General features: G+C 35.5%; 2 protein-coding genes across 5 annotated transcripts in view; both read right to left on the bottom strand.

Annotated features, from left to right (window-relative positions):
• The window catches only part of LOC136797905 (anoctamin-4-like), a 30,544-nt gene extending 26,763 nt beyond the window's left edge, over positions 1-3,781 (bottom strand). The window contains exon 1 of one of the 3 annotated variants that reach the window (XM_067054487.1): positions 3,679-3,781. In XM_067054487.1, coding sequence (XP_066910588.1) covers positions 3,679-3,691 — 13 coding nt within the window. In that variant the 5' untranslated portion in view covers positions 3,692-3,781. Of the gene's footprint in view, positions 1-393; positions 490-2,804; positions 2,857-3,678 lie in introns of those variants that run through there. The other 2 variants (XM_067054484.1, XM_067054486.1) reach the window with 2 other exon arrangements.
• A 3,080-nt stretch (positions 3,782-6,861) lies between these two features.
• Positions 6,862-14,054, bottom strand: part of LOC136797904 (HEAT repeat-containing protein 1-like) — a 28,457-nt gene continuing 21,264 nt past the window's right edge. Inside the window, exons 21-28 of one of the 2 annotated variants that reach the window (XR_010845315.1) lie at positions 13,648-13,991; positions 12,881-13,151; positions 10,366-10,602; positions 9,656-9,818; positions 9,133-9,275; positions 8,497-8,665; positions 7,689-7,797; positions 6,862-7,084 (exon numbers count right to left, since the gene is read on the bottom strand). Coding sequence is in view for 1 of the 2 variants with exons in the window: in XM_067054483.1 (XP_066910584.1) it covers positions 6,996-7,084; positions 7,689-7,797; positions 8,501-8,665; positions 9,133-9,275; positions 9,656-9,818; positions 10,366-10,602; positions 12,881-13,151; positions 13,648-13,991 (1,521 nt within the window). In the remaining variant the exon portion in view is untranslated. The remainder of the gene's footprint in view (positions 7,085-7,688; positions 7,798-8,496; positions 8,666-9,132; positions 9,276-9,655; positions 9,819-10,365; positions 10,603-12,880; positions 13,152-13,647; positions 13,992-14,054) is intronic. The other variant, XM_067054483.1, reaches the window with a different exon arrangement.

Raw genomic sequence — 14,054 nt, 5'->3', positions numbered from 1 at the left:
TCTCTTGATCCCTGAGTCTCTCAGGCTATTTAGCCTCTCCTTAACTCAAAGATTCCCTTCGCAGTCAAAGTAGAAATGCCAAAGATCTTGGAGGTAGTGTCATAGCTCTAGCTTAGACGGCCAGCTTTCATCTCTGCCTATTCCAATTGTCAGAATAGGCAAAAAGTGGGCAGAAAGTTTGCAGTTGAAATCTTCGCTTGAAATAAGACATTGCATTTCCCTCAAAAGAGAGCACTGCGTTGACTTTAGACAGCCAACTTTTCCCCCACTTTAATTCACAATTAGAATAGGCAGGGCGAAAAGCGGGCCGAGTTAAGTTATCGATTTACTAGCATTTTCAGTGAATAATTTAGTAAGAAAATGAGAAATGTTCAAATAGAAACATGTACCTACCCTCTTGATCAGCCATACTAATAATATTCAAAACAACAAAAAATCAAAATCTTTCCAACAATCAGCAAATATTTCTTTAGTGCTTATCGACTTGTAAACAAAAGTAAAAGAATGTTAAACTGTTATCAAATTCGAGTATTAGATGTTTGTGATAACAACGTGAGCCTCACGATTAATTTTAGACTTAACATTTCAAAAATTAATTCTAAATTTCAAACGATAGTTTCGGCTACATTCTTTATGAAACCAGTTTCAAACATCTAGCACCATTTTTAACCCAATAATCAACAACGCTACGATTTACAAATGAGTTTAATAAAATAAGCTCCAATAAGCTCAAGAAAAAATCTCAAGTTATTGAAACCCACTTTTTCAAATAAAATTTCATCAAATTTCATGACCAATAAAAAATGGTTTCGAAAGGTTTTGATTACTTTTGCAGCCAAAATTTTTCTACTTTGTTATCAAATATAAGGACAGTCTGAAGTCTATAAGAAAATGGGAGAAACTTGTACAATTATGTGATAATTTAAGTTCAACCAACGGTTTCAGATGTTCTCATCTCATCTGGGATTTCGAAACAATTTTCGTAATAATTGTCAATGTCTCAAGTTTACGCCCAGCAGTTACTTCTGATAATTATAATTAGTTTATTTACGTCTAGTAAAGCAAGATCTTTCTGACTGTGAAGTTTCGCAAAAGAAAAAAAAGCTCAAAAAAACTATCTGAAGGCAACTAACAGAATGTTTTAATAGCAAGTCGACCCTTTCTTTAAAGTTATACGAAGAAAAAAATTGCTTGACGAGGAATAATCGAGCTAATGTTCTGCGAGCCGTCGGCCACGGTCGAAAAACCGTGCAAGACTATTAATTTTCCATCTAAATGAACCTCCTGGACACAAACACTCATCCCCTGGAAAACCTTTTTTGGAATACAGTAACATCAACAATCAACCAACTTTAACAAATTACGAATAAATAAAACAGATAAAAAGAAGGCTTCTCCACAACTTCCAAAAAACAAAACAGAGCTAGGTAGCATCAAAAATACAAGAAATATTTACTCAGCCGTTTTATTAAAGAAAAAGTTGAATTAAACAAAAGAGGCAAGGTGAACCCGACAAAACCTCTCTGAAGAAGTGTCAGGCCATTGTTATTCAACAAGATTATCAGTCAAGACAATCTCCCACGTGGATGCCCAAACAAATTTAACGCCTTTTCTTCAATCAATGAAATGTTTTAATAATTTCTAATTTTGATGCTTGAATGAAATTTTACACCGTCCTGTCAAAATTGGGTGGACATTTTCAGAGTTTGATTTCGTTAATATATGAGAATTTTGACATATCGAAACCATTTCGTTGATTTTATATAAAATTGCAATGCATTTTCTTGGTTATTTGATAGTTCTTTAGACATTGATGAAGTCGAGACTACATAATTTTAGTGATAGTATTTCCAGGTTTATTGTTACACGCTTTATTTATAAGAACAGTAAGTTTTGATGCTCGGCTGTTCTCAATTCTTTCGAAATCTTTAGGTTTAAATGTTCTTATAGCTTCCTTATTACACTTTATTTCATTACTTAAAGGTTTTATTTTTATATAAGTGTTTTCGTTTCACATCAGACACATATTTCTCATATCAGGAAAATGTCTGCCTATTGTTATATTGTGCTGATAGAAGCAAAAAATGTTTTTCTTTTCATCTTTATGACCAATCTTGCTCCACATCCGTGTCAATCCAATGTGAAAAAGCTTGTGAATTAAAATTGACGAGTAAGCAAACGATATCACTCTTATTAAAAAACAAAACCTTTAAGGGCTATAAATCAGTATTATCTAAGTAATCCGGGGCTCAGCTTATTCTTAATTGGTTCTTAGGTTTTAATCAAATTTTATTCTCATTTTCTTATAAAAAAACGTGTGCTTGCATGCATAATTGTACGTAAATCTCAAAGGTCATAATTGTTCTTCTTTTGCACAGCCAATTTTTAATTACACGCTTTTGTATAAGAATGGTGTTTTTCCATTTCATCATGGATATTCTTAACTCTTTGGGAAAATCATCCTAAACTATTCTTACGGTCAGGATCAAAATTCAACCTAAATTTGAAACGTAATACATACCTAAAGTATAAAGTGGCATTTTAGCAAAAGTTTCGAGCAACTTACAACTAAAAAGGCTCTAAAATTGGCATTGTTAGGTTCTACTGCCAGACTCCATGATAGTGATATTTTAAGCATATTCTTAATTTTCAATTTCATCATATCATAAATATTCTTATAAAAGAAAGCATGTAGAGTGTGTTCATAGTCAGAAAATCGGCTTTTGCATTTGAAGCGAGATGGATTTCTTTGGGTTCTTAAAAAAATCCATTCATAACAAAAGTAAAAAAAAATCATAATTTACCTAGCCAGAAGCTTGGTACAGATCTTGGGAAAAGCATCTTCAAAATAAAAAAAAATCCAAAAAGATGTTAACAGTCCCCAAATCTATAGCATCATCAATAACAGCCTCAAAATGTACATCTCTGATATGATTTCCTCGCAGAAAGTTTATGCATTTTGTATTCCTTATTTTGAATTTCGGTTAAATATTCCAAATTCACTACGATATGAAATTCAACAAATGTACAATTTATGAATATTTGATCAAGAAAAATTTTGATTCAGATTCAAGATTTAGTAGGTAGGGATTCCTTTTATAGAAACAGTTGTAATCAAATTTGTGTTCAACTCCATTCACAATTGGAGCTATCACGCACTAATTCAGACAGGGATTGCTATTTGGATGAAATAACTGCTAATTCCAAGGTGTAAAAAGCAAAGGGGCGCCAAAATGAGTTATCAGATATTCCGACCCTTGTCTTTTCGCACCCCCTGTCACCACGCTGGTCACCACTGATAACAAACTTTTCCCCATAGATTTATAAAGCCCGAAGGGCTAGATGTCGTGCTTCGGCTGAAAAGTGTGCCGTGGTTAGGTAGGAAATCCTACCTAGGTCACGTGACATTATAATAGAATTTCAGCGCTTGACCAATCAGAAGCTTTGCGGGTTTTTGAAAACAGTTGCAACAATATTTTTCCGCTATCAAATTTTTCTTTGCCTGCGATGGCTTAAATCACGACATCTAGCCTTTCGGGCTTTATAAATTTGTGCTATTTCAAACTGAATCCGTTTGCACCATTAGATCTTTTTCTTTTGCATTCAACGAGTTGGCTGGTTGGAAAAGAACTGAAAGCAGTTCTTTAGAAATAAAAAGCAAATAGAATTATAACATACCTGCTGGATACATTATTGTCGAGCTAAAGGTTCACCACCGTCAAATCTTTTTCAAACTTCCTCTGCTCTTGGTGCTCTGATATTGTGTTCACAGATTTTAACTGAAAAAAGAACGAAAAGTCTTAATGTAAAATATAATCCAGTCGTTCTAATGATCTCTAACATTGTTAATTAGCATAACATTTGTTAAAGCTTATGCATAGTAAAATTCTTTCACTTTCATAAACCTATTTCAAACTAGCACACCTAAAGTAAAGCGCATACACGTTTTGTTAATATGAACATTCAAAATTTTAAGCCTTCGGATATTCTTAAGTTTTTGAGTTTAAGCCTAAAAATGTTCTTAACATGTTTTTATTTTAACCATTTTTTGAGTATTTTTGTCCACTTCCCTAAGAAATCGGACTTGTTTTCGAGTTCACGAAGTCTTATTTTCTTATTTAGTCTGTTTTATATAAAAAAACGTGTAGCAGATGGAAGCCTGATAAAACAACTCATGAAGTCAAAAATGAAAATCCAATTTAACTCATATATAAAACGATAAAAAATGATAAAAAGAAGCCACTATCACGGAAGGCAAACTAAAATCTTTATGAAGATTAAAGCTTTCATCTTGCATTCAAAGCCATTGAACATTGCCCGAAGTTTAGATCATAGCATTTATAAACAAGGTCTGACAATTATCAACAACGCATCTCAAATTACACTGCAACAATCGAGCATTTCCCCATGCCATCGTGAAAGACAACAACAGACAGAAAAATAACTCTGAGGATGTTTACAAAGATGCAACAATGGCTAAACTAACATTGTTTGACAAACTAGCCCAGGCATGAAAACGAGGTTACTATATATCTTAACTCGTATAATATAAGACATTGTATGATGACGTTTTAAACCACACCTGGAAACAAATTATACATATATAACAAACGTGCACAAATTATTCATAGGCCCAATTGTAGACCCCCAGATATTCACCCAATGGAGAAGTGTGCCAAATTTCAGCCAAATCCGACCATATTTGAGGAATGTAGGCTGCTCTTAAGTTTTAGCCTCATTTTGGCGAAAAGCTCGTCCCCAGGCCCCAAAAATCAAATTATTTAAAAAATGAAAAAACACCCCCAGATATTCACCCAAGGAACAAGTGTACCAAATTTCAGCGTGACAGACAGACAGACACACACAGGCACACAGACATTGTCAGATTGTAGCTCAACTGAAGTTGAGAATAACATATATAGCTTCTTATATCTGGTACGGCGAATGAGGAAATTTAAGGGATTTCATAGCGATTTTACCGACGAAGAGGAAAATGTCGGGGTTTTTTGTGAAAATCTGGTACAGCGGCCGCCATCCATGCCGTACCCGTTGCGTCGTGCCTGCATAAACATTTATACATGTATAAAGTAGGAAAAATTGGATAGATAAAGATGTTCACAGAGCTCTCCATCAAGTAACCAGCTTCACAACCTCCCAAAGCAAATGCTACTCATCTAACTACACTAAAGCGCACGAGAAAAACACCAGCATGAAAAATCATAATTCATCTTGGTATCAACTAATAAATGAAAATGCGCACGAAAGCAGAATCTTTTTCCAGCATACTATTCAAAATAGGGCATAGTCTACTTTGCTGGCTCAAAAAGCTTACAATGTAAAGAGCTTTTAAAACGAGAAGGAAAAAAGTTCATCACACACAGACAATTTTGGCATTTCGTATTAGCTACCACGACATCACGAGGAAAGCTTTTCCTCAAAAAATTGTTCAGAAAAGCACATTTCTATTTTCAAAATAAAATTAATAGCAACGTATAAGTGCAAATGTAAATACCTTTTTGTGGGGTCACCATGGAGATTTCGTTACCAAGATGGCGCAATAGAGGAAAAATGCTTTCGTTTTGTAAACAATACAGTTTGCATTGATTGGCTTTAGGTCTGTGGTATTATATCTAAAAGTACAAAAAACATGAAGTAATTTTTGCAATCTAGATAGTTGTAGGGGCTAATCAGATGCAAGGCAATAAAATCAAATTACTGTACAATGACTTCACTGAAAAACAACTTAGTGTAGTGTTTGCTTTACAATACTCCTTGGAATTCCATCTTTCCATCTCTTCTACCGGTCTCCAGTCTCCATGTTTATATATCATAAATAATCTTAAGTTTCTTATTCATGATATGCAACACTGCAATGACTTCACGAAATTATGCAACTTTTTTGTTTTGTTCCACCCAATACTTCACTTTTTCTATTGTTTAAGTGACGTATTGGGTGGAAAATTTTAAAAGTTCTCAGAAGACTCTCCAGTGGCGCATATCATGAATATCTTCTTCAGCAAGAGAGTGCTTGACCCGGAGGAAGCATTTTATACAATAAATTGAAGTTGAGATTAAAAGTTTCAGGCAACTTTTCGTTACATTCTTCAGTCAAAAAATTCGTAAATTTTTGCACAGTATATTTTTGTAAACTTGAAACTTGAATTTTAAGTATAGATTTTTTGACTGAAGATCGTAACGAAAAGTTTCGTGAAACTTTGAGTATCAAACAATTCTAATCTTGACTTCAATTTATTGTACATTATAGACAACAAACTTACCATACAAACCGTATTATACATTTTTTGCCACCTACGGAAATGTAAAAGATAAAATTCCAAGTTGAAAGTAGCTACTCTGTACTATTTGGTTTTCTGTTAAATTTATTTTTCTGTTACAAATTTATCAATGTTGCTTCGGCTTTTATGTAAACAAGTTTTTAAATTCTCAAAATTGGTGGAAGAATAAAAATTTCACGGGAAAGATTATTTGTTTTTCATAATTTTCAAACGTTTATATCAACCTATTTTATTTATTGCAAATCGCATTATTAGTAGCCTGGGGTCCACTTAAAGCTTGACTCACTGGACTCAGCGTCATCAAAAATTATCAAAAAGCATATTAGTTAAACGATCAGAAAATCTCAATTTCCAATGTTAAAACAATGGTAGATAAAGTTACACCGATTTTTAGTCACCTGTTTTCTCGTGTAGAACAATGCTGTAGCTAGGTTTTAAGAATTGGACAAAATTACCGAAAAAGCACAAATTTGGTTTACATTGACAAAAATCTCTCACATTGACTTTACTAGTTTGGGATCGGCCCTTGAACGCTATTTAAATGCAAAAGAATTTCAAATTTCGATTCAATTATAGCAGGAATCTTTCGAATCCATATCAATCATGGTAAGATATATAAAATGTTGATATAAAAAATGTCGAGAAATTTAAAAAAATGTCATGAGATAAAACCATAAAAAGATACAGTAAAATATTTGGTTAGAAATATTTCTGGATGGATTCTCCAGTAATTTGTTCAATCTTTTTGATGACGAAACGACATTTCTCTTCCACTTCTGCTGACTCGTCTATGAAAAGAAAAGATGAAAATACTTCAAGTATCAGACAATAAAAGTTACAGGTTTACTCTCTATGGATTGGTTAGGCAATATGGTATCATCGATGTTCATAATGATTGTTTTCTTAAGGGCTCTAAAACCGGTCAGTAAAACCTTGGTTAACGTACATGTAGATGTAATGGAATCGACCTCAACATTAAAGGTGAATACAGCGTGTCCCAAAAAAGCGCACAAATTTTTATATAAAATAAACTCTTTTGGGACCCACTGTACAAAGAGGCATCAAATAATAACTTCACAGACTCATCAGATTTATTCAAAGTATGTCAAGAGTCGATATTTCACATGGATAGCTCAGTAATCTAGGGCTTTTAGACAGTCTTTTAATTGTTTTTACGGGGTCCACCACCAGCTGGCTCGGCTATCTAAAAACTGAACGGAGCATCGGAAAAGTTGGAATTCGAACCGGGAGCCCCTGGTTTCGGACGCTGACGCCTTGACCACTACTAGGCCATCGCTCCATAAATCTTTTACGGATCACGAAATGATGATTTTCTCAGGGAGCAACTCTTAATTAATTTCATGTTAAAGGCCCAAAAAGGACTATACTCACCTTCAAGAACCTCAGAAAGATATGGTATGGTTTCAGGGATCAGTACCATGTAAGATTCACCCAAAGAATCGTAGATCTTGTCAATCACATTCAGTACAGCCAAGCGCACCTGATGAACAAAATTACATACTACAGTAACCATTTAGTTCTCCTAGGCCCAATGGTAATATCAATCAAAGATATCTAATTTTTGGCGTTAAAATCGAGCCCAACGAAATACCCACGAAAGAAGCGGGTTTCAAGACCTATATATTGGCTCCGGCGAGTCGTTTGAAGTGAAGGGGCCAAAACTTCGGGGATTAGGAAAGGGGGTGTTGCCCACCATGGTTGGACAGCGAAGAAAATATTTCTCTACTTTTTGCACCTTCTAAACTCCATAAAAGCTATCTTTTTGATAAAAACATGAAAAAAGTATTCTGCATAAAAGTGAGCAGGTATTTTTCTAAGCACTTTGAGCTAGGGCCGTTTTTGTAAACTTAGATTGAGATTCTAATCTGTATGAAAGGAAATTTTTCTCATTGAAGCTGTATATTGGTGAAGCCTGGGATCTGGTGGGTGTTTAGAGGGCGAAGCTCCCGAAACTTTTTTGAATATGTAGATAATGTTAGTTATTTTTGCTTGTTAACAACAAAGAAGTTGAATTTTGCTAGAAAATGTCTCTTTTATTTTAGTTTGAAAAACTCAATCTTAGATTGAGTAGTATTTTGGCCGACATACAGACACAAAAAAGTGCTTAGAAAAATCTCTGGTGAGGGGGCCATGGCCCAACCTGCTAGCCACCCGTCAACGGACGGAGCCTTTGCTACACTAACCTGTACGTCATCGGATTTAGTTCGGTTCAATAATTCGATATTTAACGTTTTCCAGCACACAGGGTCGTTGACTGCTGATGCTAATTTCACTACACACTGTTGGTAATGTTCGCCATAGAAAGTCTTGTAACTTGAAATGTCCTCCTCGAATAGTGATGTCTCGATCTATAAGGTGAAAGTAACAAATAGAATGTTCAATCTATGAGTTTTGCTGGGGTTTCTTAGATAAACAGTAGAGTCCATGACTTGAATGTCACCCTAACTCGAACAAGTTTTCTCACCCCTTCAGTTAACAATGCCTTAAATCAAACAAATTTGTGCCCCCCCCCCCGGTGCGGGACTGAGTTATAGAAAATACACTGTAGCATTAACGAGTCATTGTTCAGGGTCGAAATTGGACCACTACGCTCGGATATGATAACAGCTTTCTGTTGGTTGTTGTTCTAAAATTTTGAAGGCTTTTGCTCAATCAAAAGGAAGCCGTTATGGGGAGCACAATTAGTCTTGATTACCCATGATTACTTTTCAACAGTAAAACGTTTCAATAGTAAAATGAGACTTACTTTTACCTAACGTTACCCAGCCTAATTCTATCCTAGCCTAGTTCCCGAGAAAAATCATTCAACGCTCACCTGTTGTACGATGGGTTTGGCGACCATTTGGAATCGTTCACGATTCATGAAACCGTGCGTGTCATACGTAAAGATTGACGTGAAGCAATCCATGACGCAAATCAAAAGTTCACGTGATAACGTCATGTCTTTGGGAGCTGTTCCTGAAAAACGAAAGATGATATGAGGTTTCTGAATTCTCTTTGTCAGGAAATATTATTAAGATTTGTTCTACAAACGTTCGAAAAATAATTGATGTGATAACATACAGAATAGGGAAGAGCTGAATTCCCACTAATTCTGTATTAGCCTCCTTTTCAAACTGTTTCCATCGAAGACATTCTCATCCCAACCACCCCCTTCCCCGGTTTTGAGATGTTTTCCAATCACACTGATTATTGAAAGCCTCCTTTTATTAGAATTCGAGAGAATAAAATCAAACAAGTTTTTTGGTCATACAAACGCAGTTAAATGATGGGGATAAAAGCAAGCTGAGCAAAAGTAGAAGCCATCAAAAACCAAGGCTTTAAAAATCAAATCAAACCTTTAGATAAGAAAGACAGGACATCTGCAGATTTCTCGAGTAACTCGTGCACGAATAACAAGAACAACCCTTGCAGTGTTGTTGCCATAGAGACAGACAAACGGTAAAATACCAACATCTTCCTTGAGACCAATTCGTTGTCTTTTGTTGCCCAGTTGAAAAGCTATAATAATGAAATGTTTAAAATAAGAATTATATCAGGTACCCACAGAGAGTCACGTTATGCACTTTTCAACCAATAAAGATTTAATCAGTTTGTTGGAAAACACATACTATGGTTGAACTCGCTAAAAGGTTTTGTTTGCTGAGCTGAAAACACAAAATTTATCTTTAGTGAGTAAAACAAGTGTGTAAAATTCTGACATAAGCCATGGTTTGGCAAAGAATTGAACTAACCAAAGGCGCTAGAAACAAATCTCCTATCTGTCTCGTGAATGAAAAACGAAAACCTTAAGATGAGCATATTGTAATTGCGACGAAGAGTTGGGCATAGGCGGTTTTTGACCATGTCGAACTTGTCAGAAGAGGAGATTTGTAATTGTAATTTCTCGTCTTTTAACGGGCCTTGCACTCCTTCGCTTGTTTTCGACATACTTGCTCTATTGTTTTAAATCCGCCAGTGTTGGGTGGGCTTAAATGGTAGAGGGTTAATCTAACTTTTAAAGTATTTAATCAATAAGGCTCTATGGGTGATGCTTGTAAACACAAACCTGTGTGTAAATATGACGTAATGATTTCTCTGTCATCCTCAAGGCTAATTTACAGAACGTTTTAATGGTTTCAGTCTCAAGCATATTCTCGCTCATCTCTCCTTCATAGTTGGACGACTGTTGTAGTAAAACTTGGAAAAGTGAGACAATATCTGTTTTGAAAACGTCGTTAATCTCTGATGACGTCATTTGATCCAAACTGATTCGATAAATGTCGAGACACGTGACCAAAGTGTTCTGCAATATAAACAAAATATCATTATTGGATAGGAAACGAATTAACCAGGAGGCCAGGAGGAAAGATCATTGATATTTGTTTTATTTCAAATAAGGGTAATATTCTTCAAATTTTGCAGGACTTTGTTGAATTTGGAGAGGGAAAAGCCTCCCTCAGATTGAAATCCGTCTGTGACGGAAGAACTTTGTACCTAGGCAGTACCTTCCCACAAACCAAATTTTTTCTTTGTTTTATGGTCAGTTACACTTTGAAGCGTTTGTCGAAAGCTATCGCACTGTGGTGGAGGGTGACGTCGATTCCGTGCGGAGTGCATAAAGGCGGGAAAAACACGGAACTCGAAAGCAAAGACTGGAATGGACGACCGAATAGAATTTCTTGGTGGAGAGGTTGCGTGTCGATGTCAAATCTAGTCTTAATTTTAGAGTTCCGTGCATAAAATCAAAACAAGAGAATCCTCGGGATCGGGGTAAAGTTTTGGTGAGCTAAAAATGCTTGTTTTTCAAAACGAGAATATTTTGATACACCGCTTTATAACGAAAGAACTATAGAAGCAAAAAAGTCTCCAAGCAGCTCCGATTAATGGTATTGTCAACAGGCTCTTAATTTAATAAAAAAGGAAACCCCCCTTCTTCAAAAGGTTTTCTTCCTTGCAGAGAAACAACCAAAATCAAAAAACTCTCAGCACTAGCCAGTCTTTGAAACAGGGATGTAAAATAATGAGGATTCCAAGACTAGTATTTGATGGAATAAGTCGATCTCGTACAATTCCAAGATACAGAGGTACAAAATAAAAATAATTATTTGTTACATCATTATTTACTTGAAAAATTATCAAAGTTTTTTTAAAAATTGTAATAAAATTATAACCATGACTGTAAAATCTTAAAAGGAAAGTAAGATAAAAATAACAAAATTTCTCCCACAGTTCGAAGCAAAACCTCCAAACTTTACTGGCTATCTAGTTTCCAAAGTTGAGGAATTTGAAAGTTTTTAATCTTCACTCAAAATTAATTGGTAGTAAACCTTTAAACTCTAATTATACAGAACAAAACTTTTCACATAAAAATATAAAAAATCTGTCATTGTATCAACTTCAGCGCATAAGTTTTAAAATCAAAATAAAAAAAATAGTGTCAAGTTTTGATATGTCAAGATTTGCCAATGACAATGGTCACTGGTGCTGAGAGCTGAAGAAAATCATTTCCACACCCAGCAACATTCATTAAATTCTTTCGAATCGAATACAATCAAATTTCAGTTTACTTTCAATCGTATGTCAATTTACATTCTACAATTCAATTTATGTCACATTTTCAAACAAGCGATCACAAACCACGTCGAACCGCCAATAAAAACAATAACAAACAAACAGTTCTTCTTTCCACTGGAATAAGCGAGGGATAAATTCTTCTAGGTTTCAAGTCATATCCAAAAGATATTCGTTGCCATCCCAAAACATACAAAAAGTCCAAACCAAGTTCGTATATCATCAGCACTATTATGGCTAGGATCCAAACCAAAGCAAAGAAATGATTTGATAATTTTCATTCACCATAACAGGATTGTAGAAGCCGAGAGATTAAACTTTTATGGAAATAACCCAACGACTCTGCTGCTGTTGATGCAATGATAAAATTTCCATCTTCTTTCTCATCCTTCCGCAGATTTTTGTTTCTTTTCGAGAAAGAGCCATTCACTTTTCAAAACAAAACAAAATCACTCAAACAATTTTCAACATTCGAATCTCAAAATTCGAAAGTTCGATAATCTATTTGAACTTTACCGCTCGAAGCAATGCAATGACTTCTTGAAAATCAGAAAAAGGCACATGCAATGGAGTGCAACTTGTCCAAAGTCACGGCAAAATGCGCCGCGCCGAAGAGAAAATCTTGGACGGACTTTCCCGTCCAAGAACATTCGATTCCACGGCAAAAAGTAACAGACGTTAAATCGCGATAAAAAAGCGGTTTTCGTCTGACAGGCTACTTTGTACCCTGATTGCCCTGATCATTAAAACAATCGTTTTTCATTTCAGGGCCCACGCTAAGAAATTGAAGAGGAGTCTAAAGAGGCGCAACCAAAAATTTTAACTTTGCAAAAAAGTGGCCTCCTGGACCCCTCCCTCCCCCCCCGCTGGTGTGGGCCCTACATTTTGCTGTTATATCAATAATATTCGCTATCTTAGTCCTCCAACTTTAGAAAGAAAACCGCCCGTCGAAAGCAAGCGCTTTGAAAGACGAGTAAAGACTTAACTTTACTAAAAGTAACTACACTTACTGTGTTCGATGAATCATTAGTTGCCATGGATACCATCTCCTTGACGATGGGAAACAAAATACGCGGTGCCACCTTCTCACCCAAATTCGTTTTGAATTTCTCGACCACTCCATCCAGTGTGCTTGTGTCTTTTGATAAAGTTTTCTTCAAAGTTTCAATATGTGAGATTTTGGTGAATATTGGGTTGATGTAAGGACTCATGAATTTCGGCACAGAGATGAAGATCTTTTGTAATGACATAATACACGTGACCATGAGTAGTGTGTCTTTGCTGTTGATTGAATCATAAAGGTAAAAAAGAAAAAATAGAGAAACCAGGGGTTTAAACCCTTAAAGCTTTTGACCTTTTACATAGTTATAATGTATTTTGATTCAGCAGATTGAAATAAATAGAATCTTTTGTAATGAATAAAGAAAAATGTGGAGCAAGATTTTTTTCTTCCTTTTATTTACAAATTTGAAAGGACTCTTTTATTAAAATTTTGCTGACATCAGTTTCAGACGAGTCGGGTGTATATAAACACCGTATAATTCCTTTAACTGACATCACTTCTTAATTTCAGTTTTTCAAATATTTTTTGATTTTGAATGCGCGCACACCACCCTCCCCCCCAAAAAAAGATTCCTATCTCGAAGTCTCTTATTCGGGAGGGGTAATAAAACTGAGCAGCCTGGGTCACAGCGGTGTTAGGTCCAGTATTCTCATATCATATGGTTCACTGCCTTCGTACTATTCGGATGGTCCCAAAGATATCGAAAAGACGTACCTAGAACTAATGTTTTCAATGGAATGAGAAAGTTTCTGTAGCATTGGTTGAACGATATCTCCTAAGTATGGAAGCACTTCAAGTTTCAACAAGCCAACTAATTCTTTGCATAGCAACATTGCGTTAATAGAAACCATGTCATTGGTGTTCGCGCCAGCGCACAACGCACTTGTAATAGGCAGCCACGATACAAAGAGTTCGGGATGGTTTCCACTGACTCGGATCACAATAAGTTTCATAGCGAAAAGTTGTAATTGTAACATGTTGGGGTCTACTTTTCGTTTCTTTTGCAAGCTGGTGACGTCATTGTGGATGATCGGAGTGAGCGCGATCAAAGCTTCCTCCTGAAAGAAGAAATAAATTGCATAGTTCTTTCTCTAAGAAGTGCCACGTCCAGCGGAATCAAA

This window comes from Clytia hemisphaerica, unplaced genomic scaffold (assembly GCF_902728285.1).
Source record: "Clytia hemisphaerica strain Z4C2 unplaced genomic scaffold, Clytia hemisphaerica genome assembly, whole genome shotgun sequence".
Taxonomy (NCBI): Eukaryota; Metazoa; Cnidaria; class Hydrozoa; order Leptothecata; family Clytiidae; genus Clytia; species Clytia hemisphaerica.
Note: the sequence above shows the minus strand (reverse complement) of the source record. Positions and strands in the feature narration are given on the sequence as shown.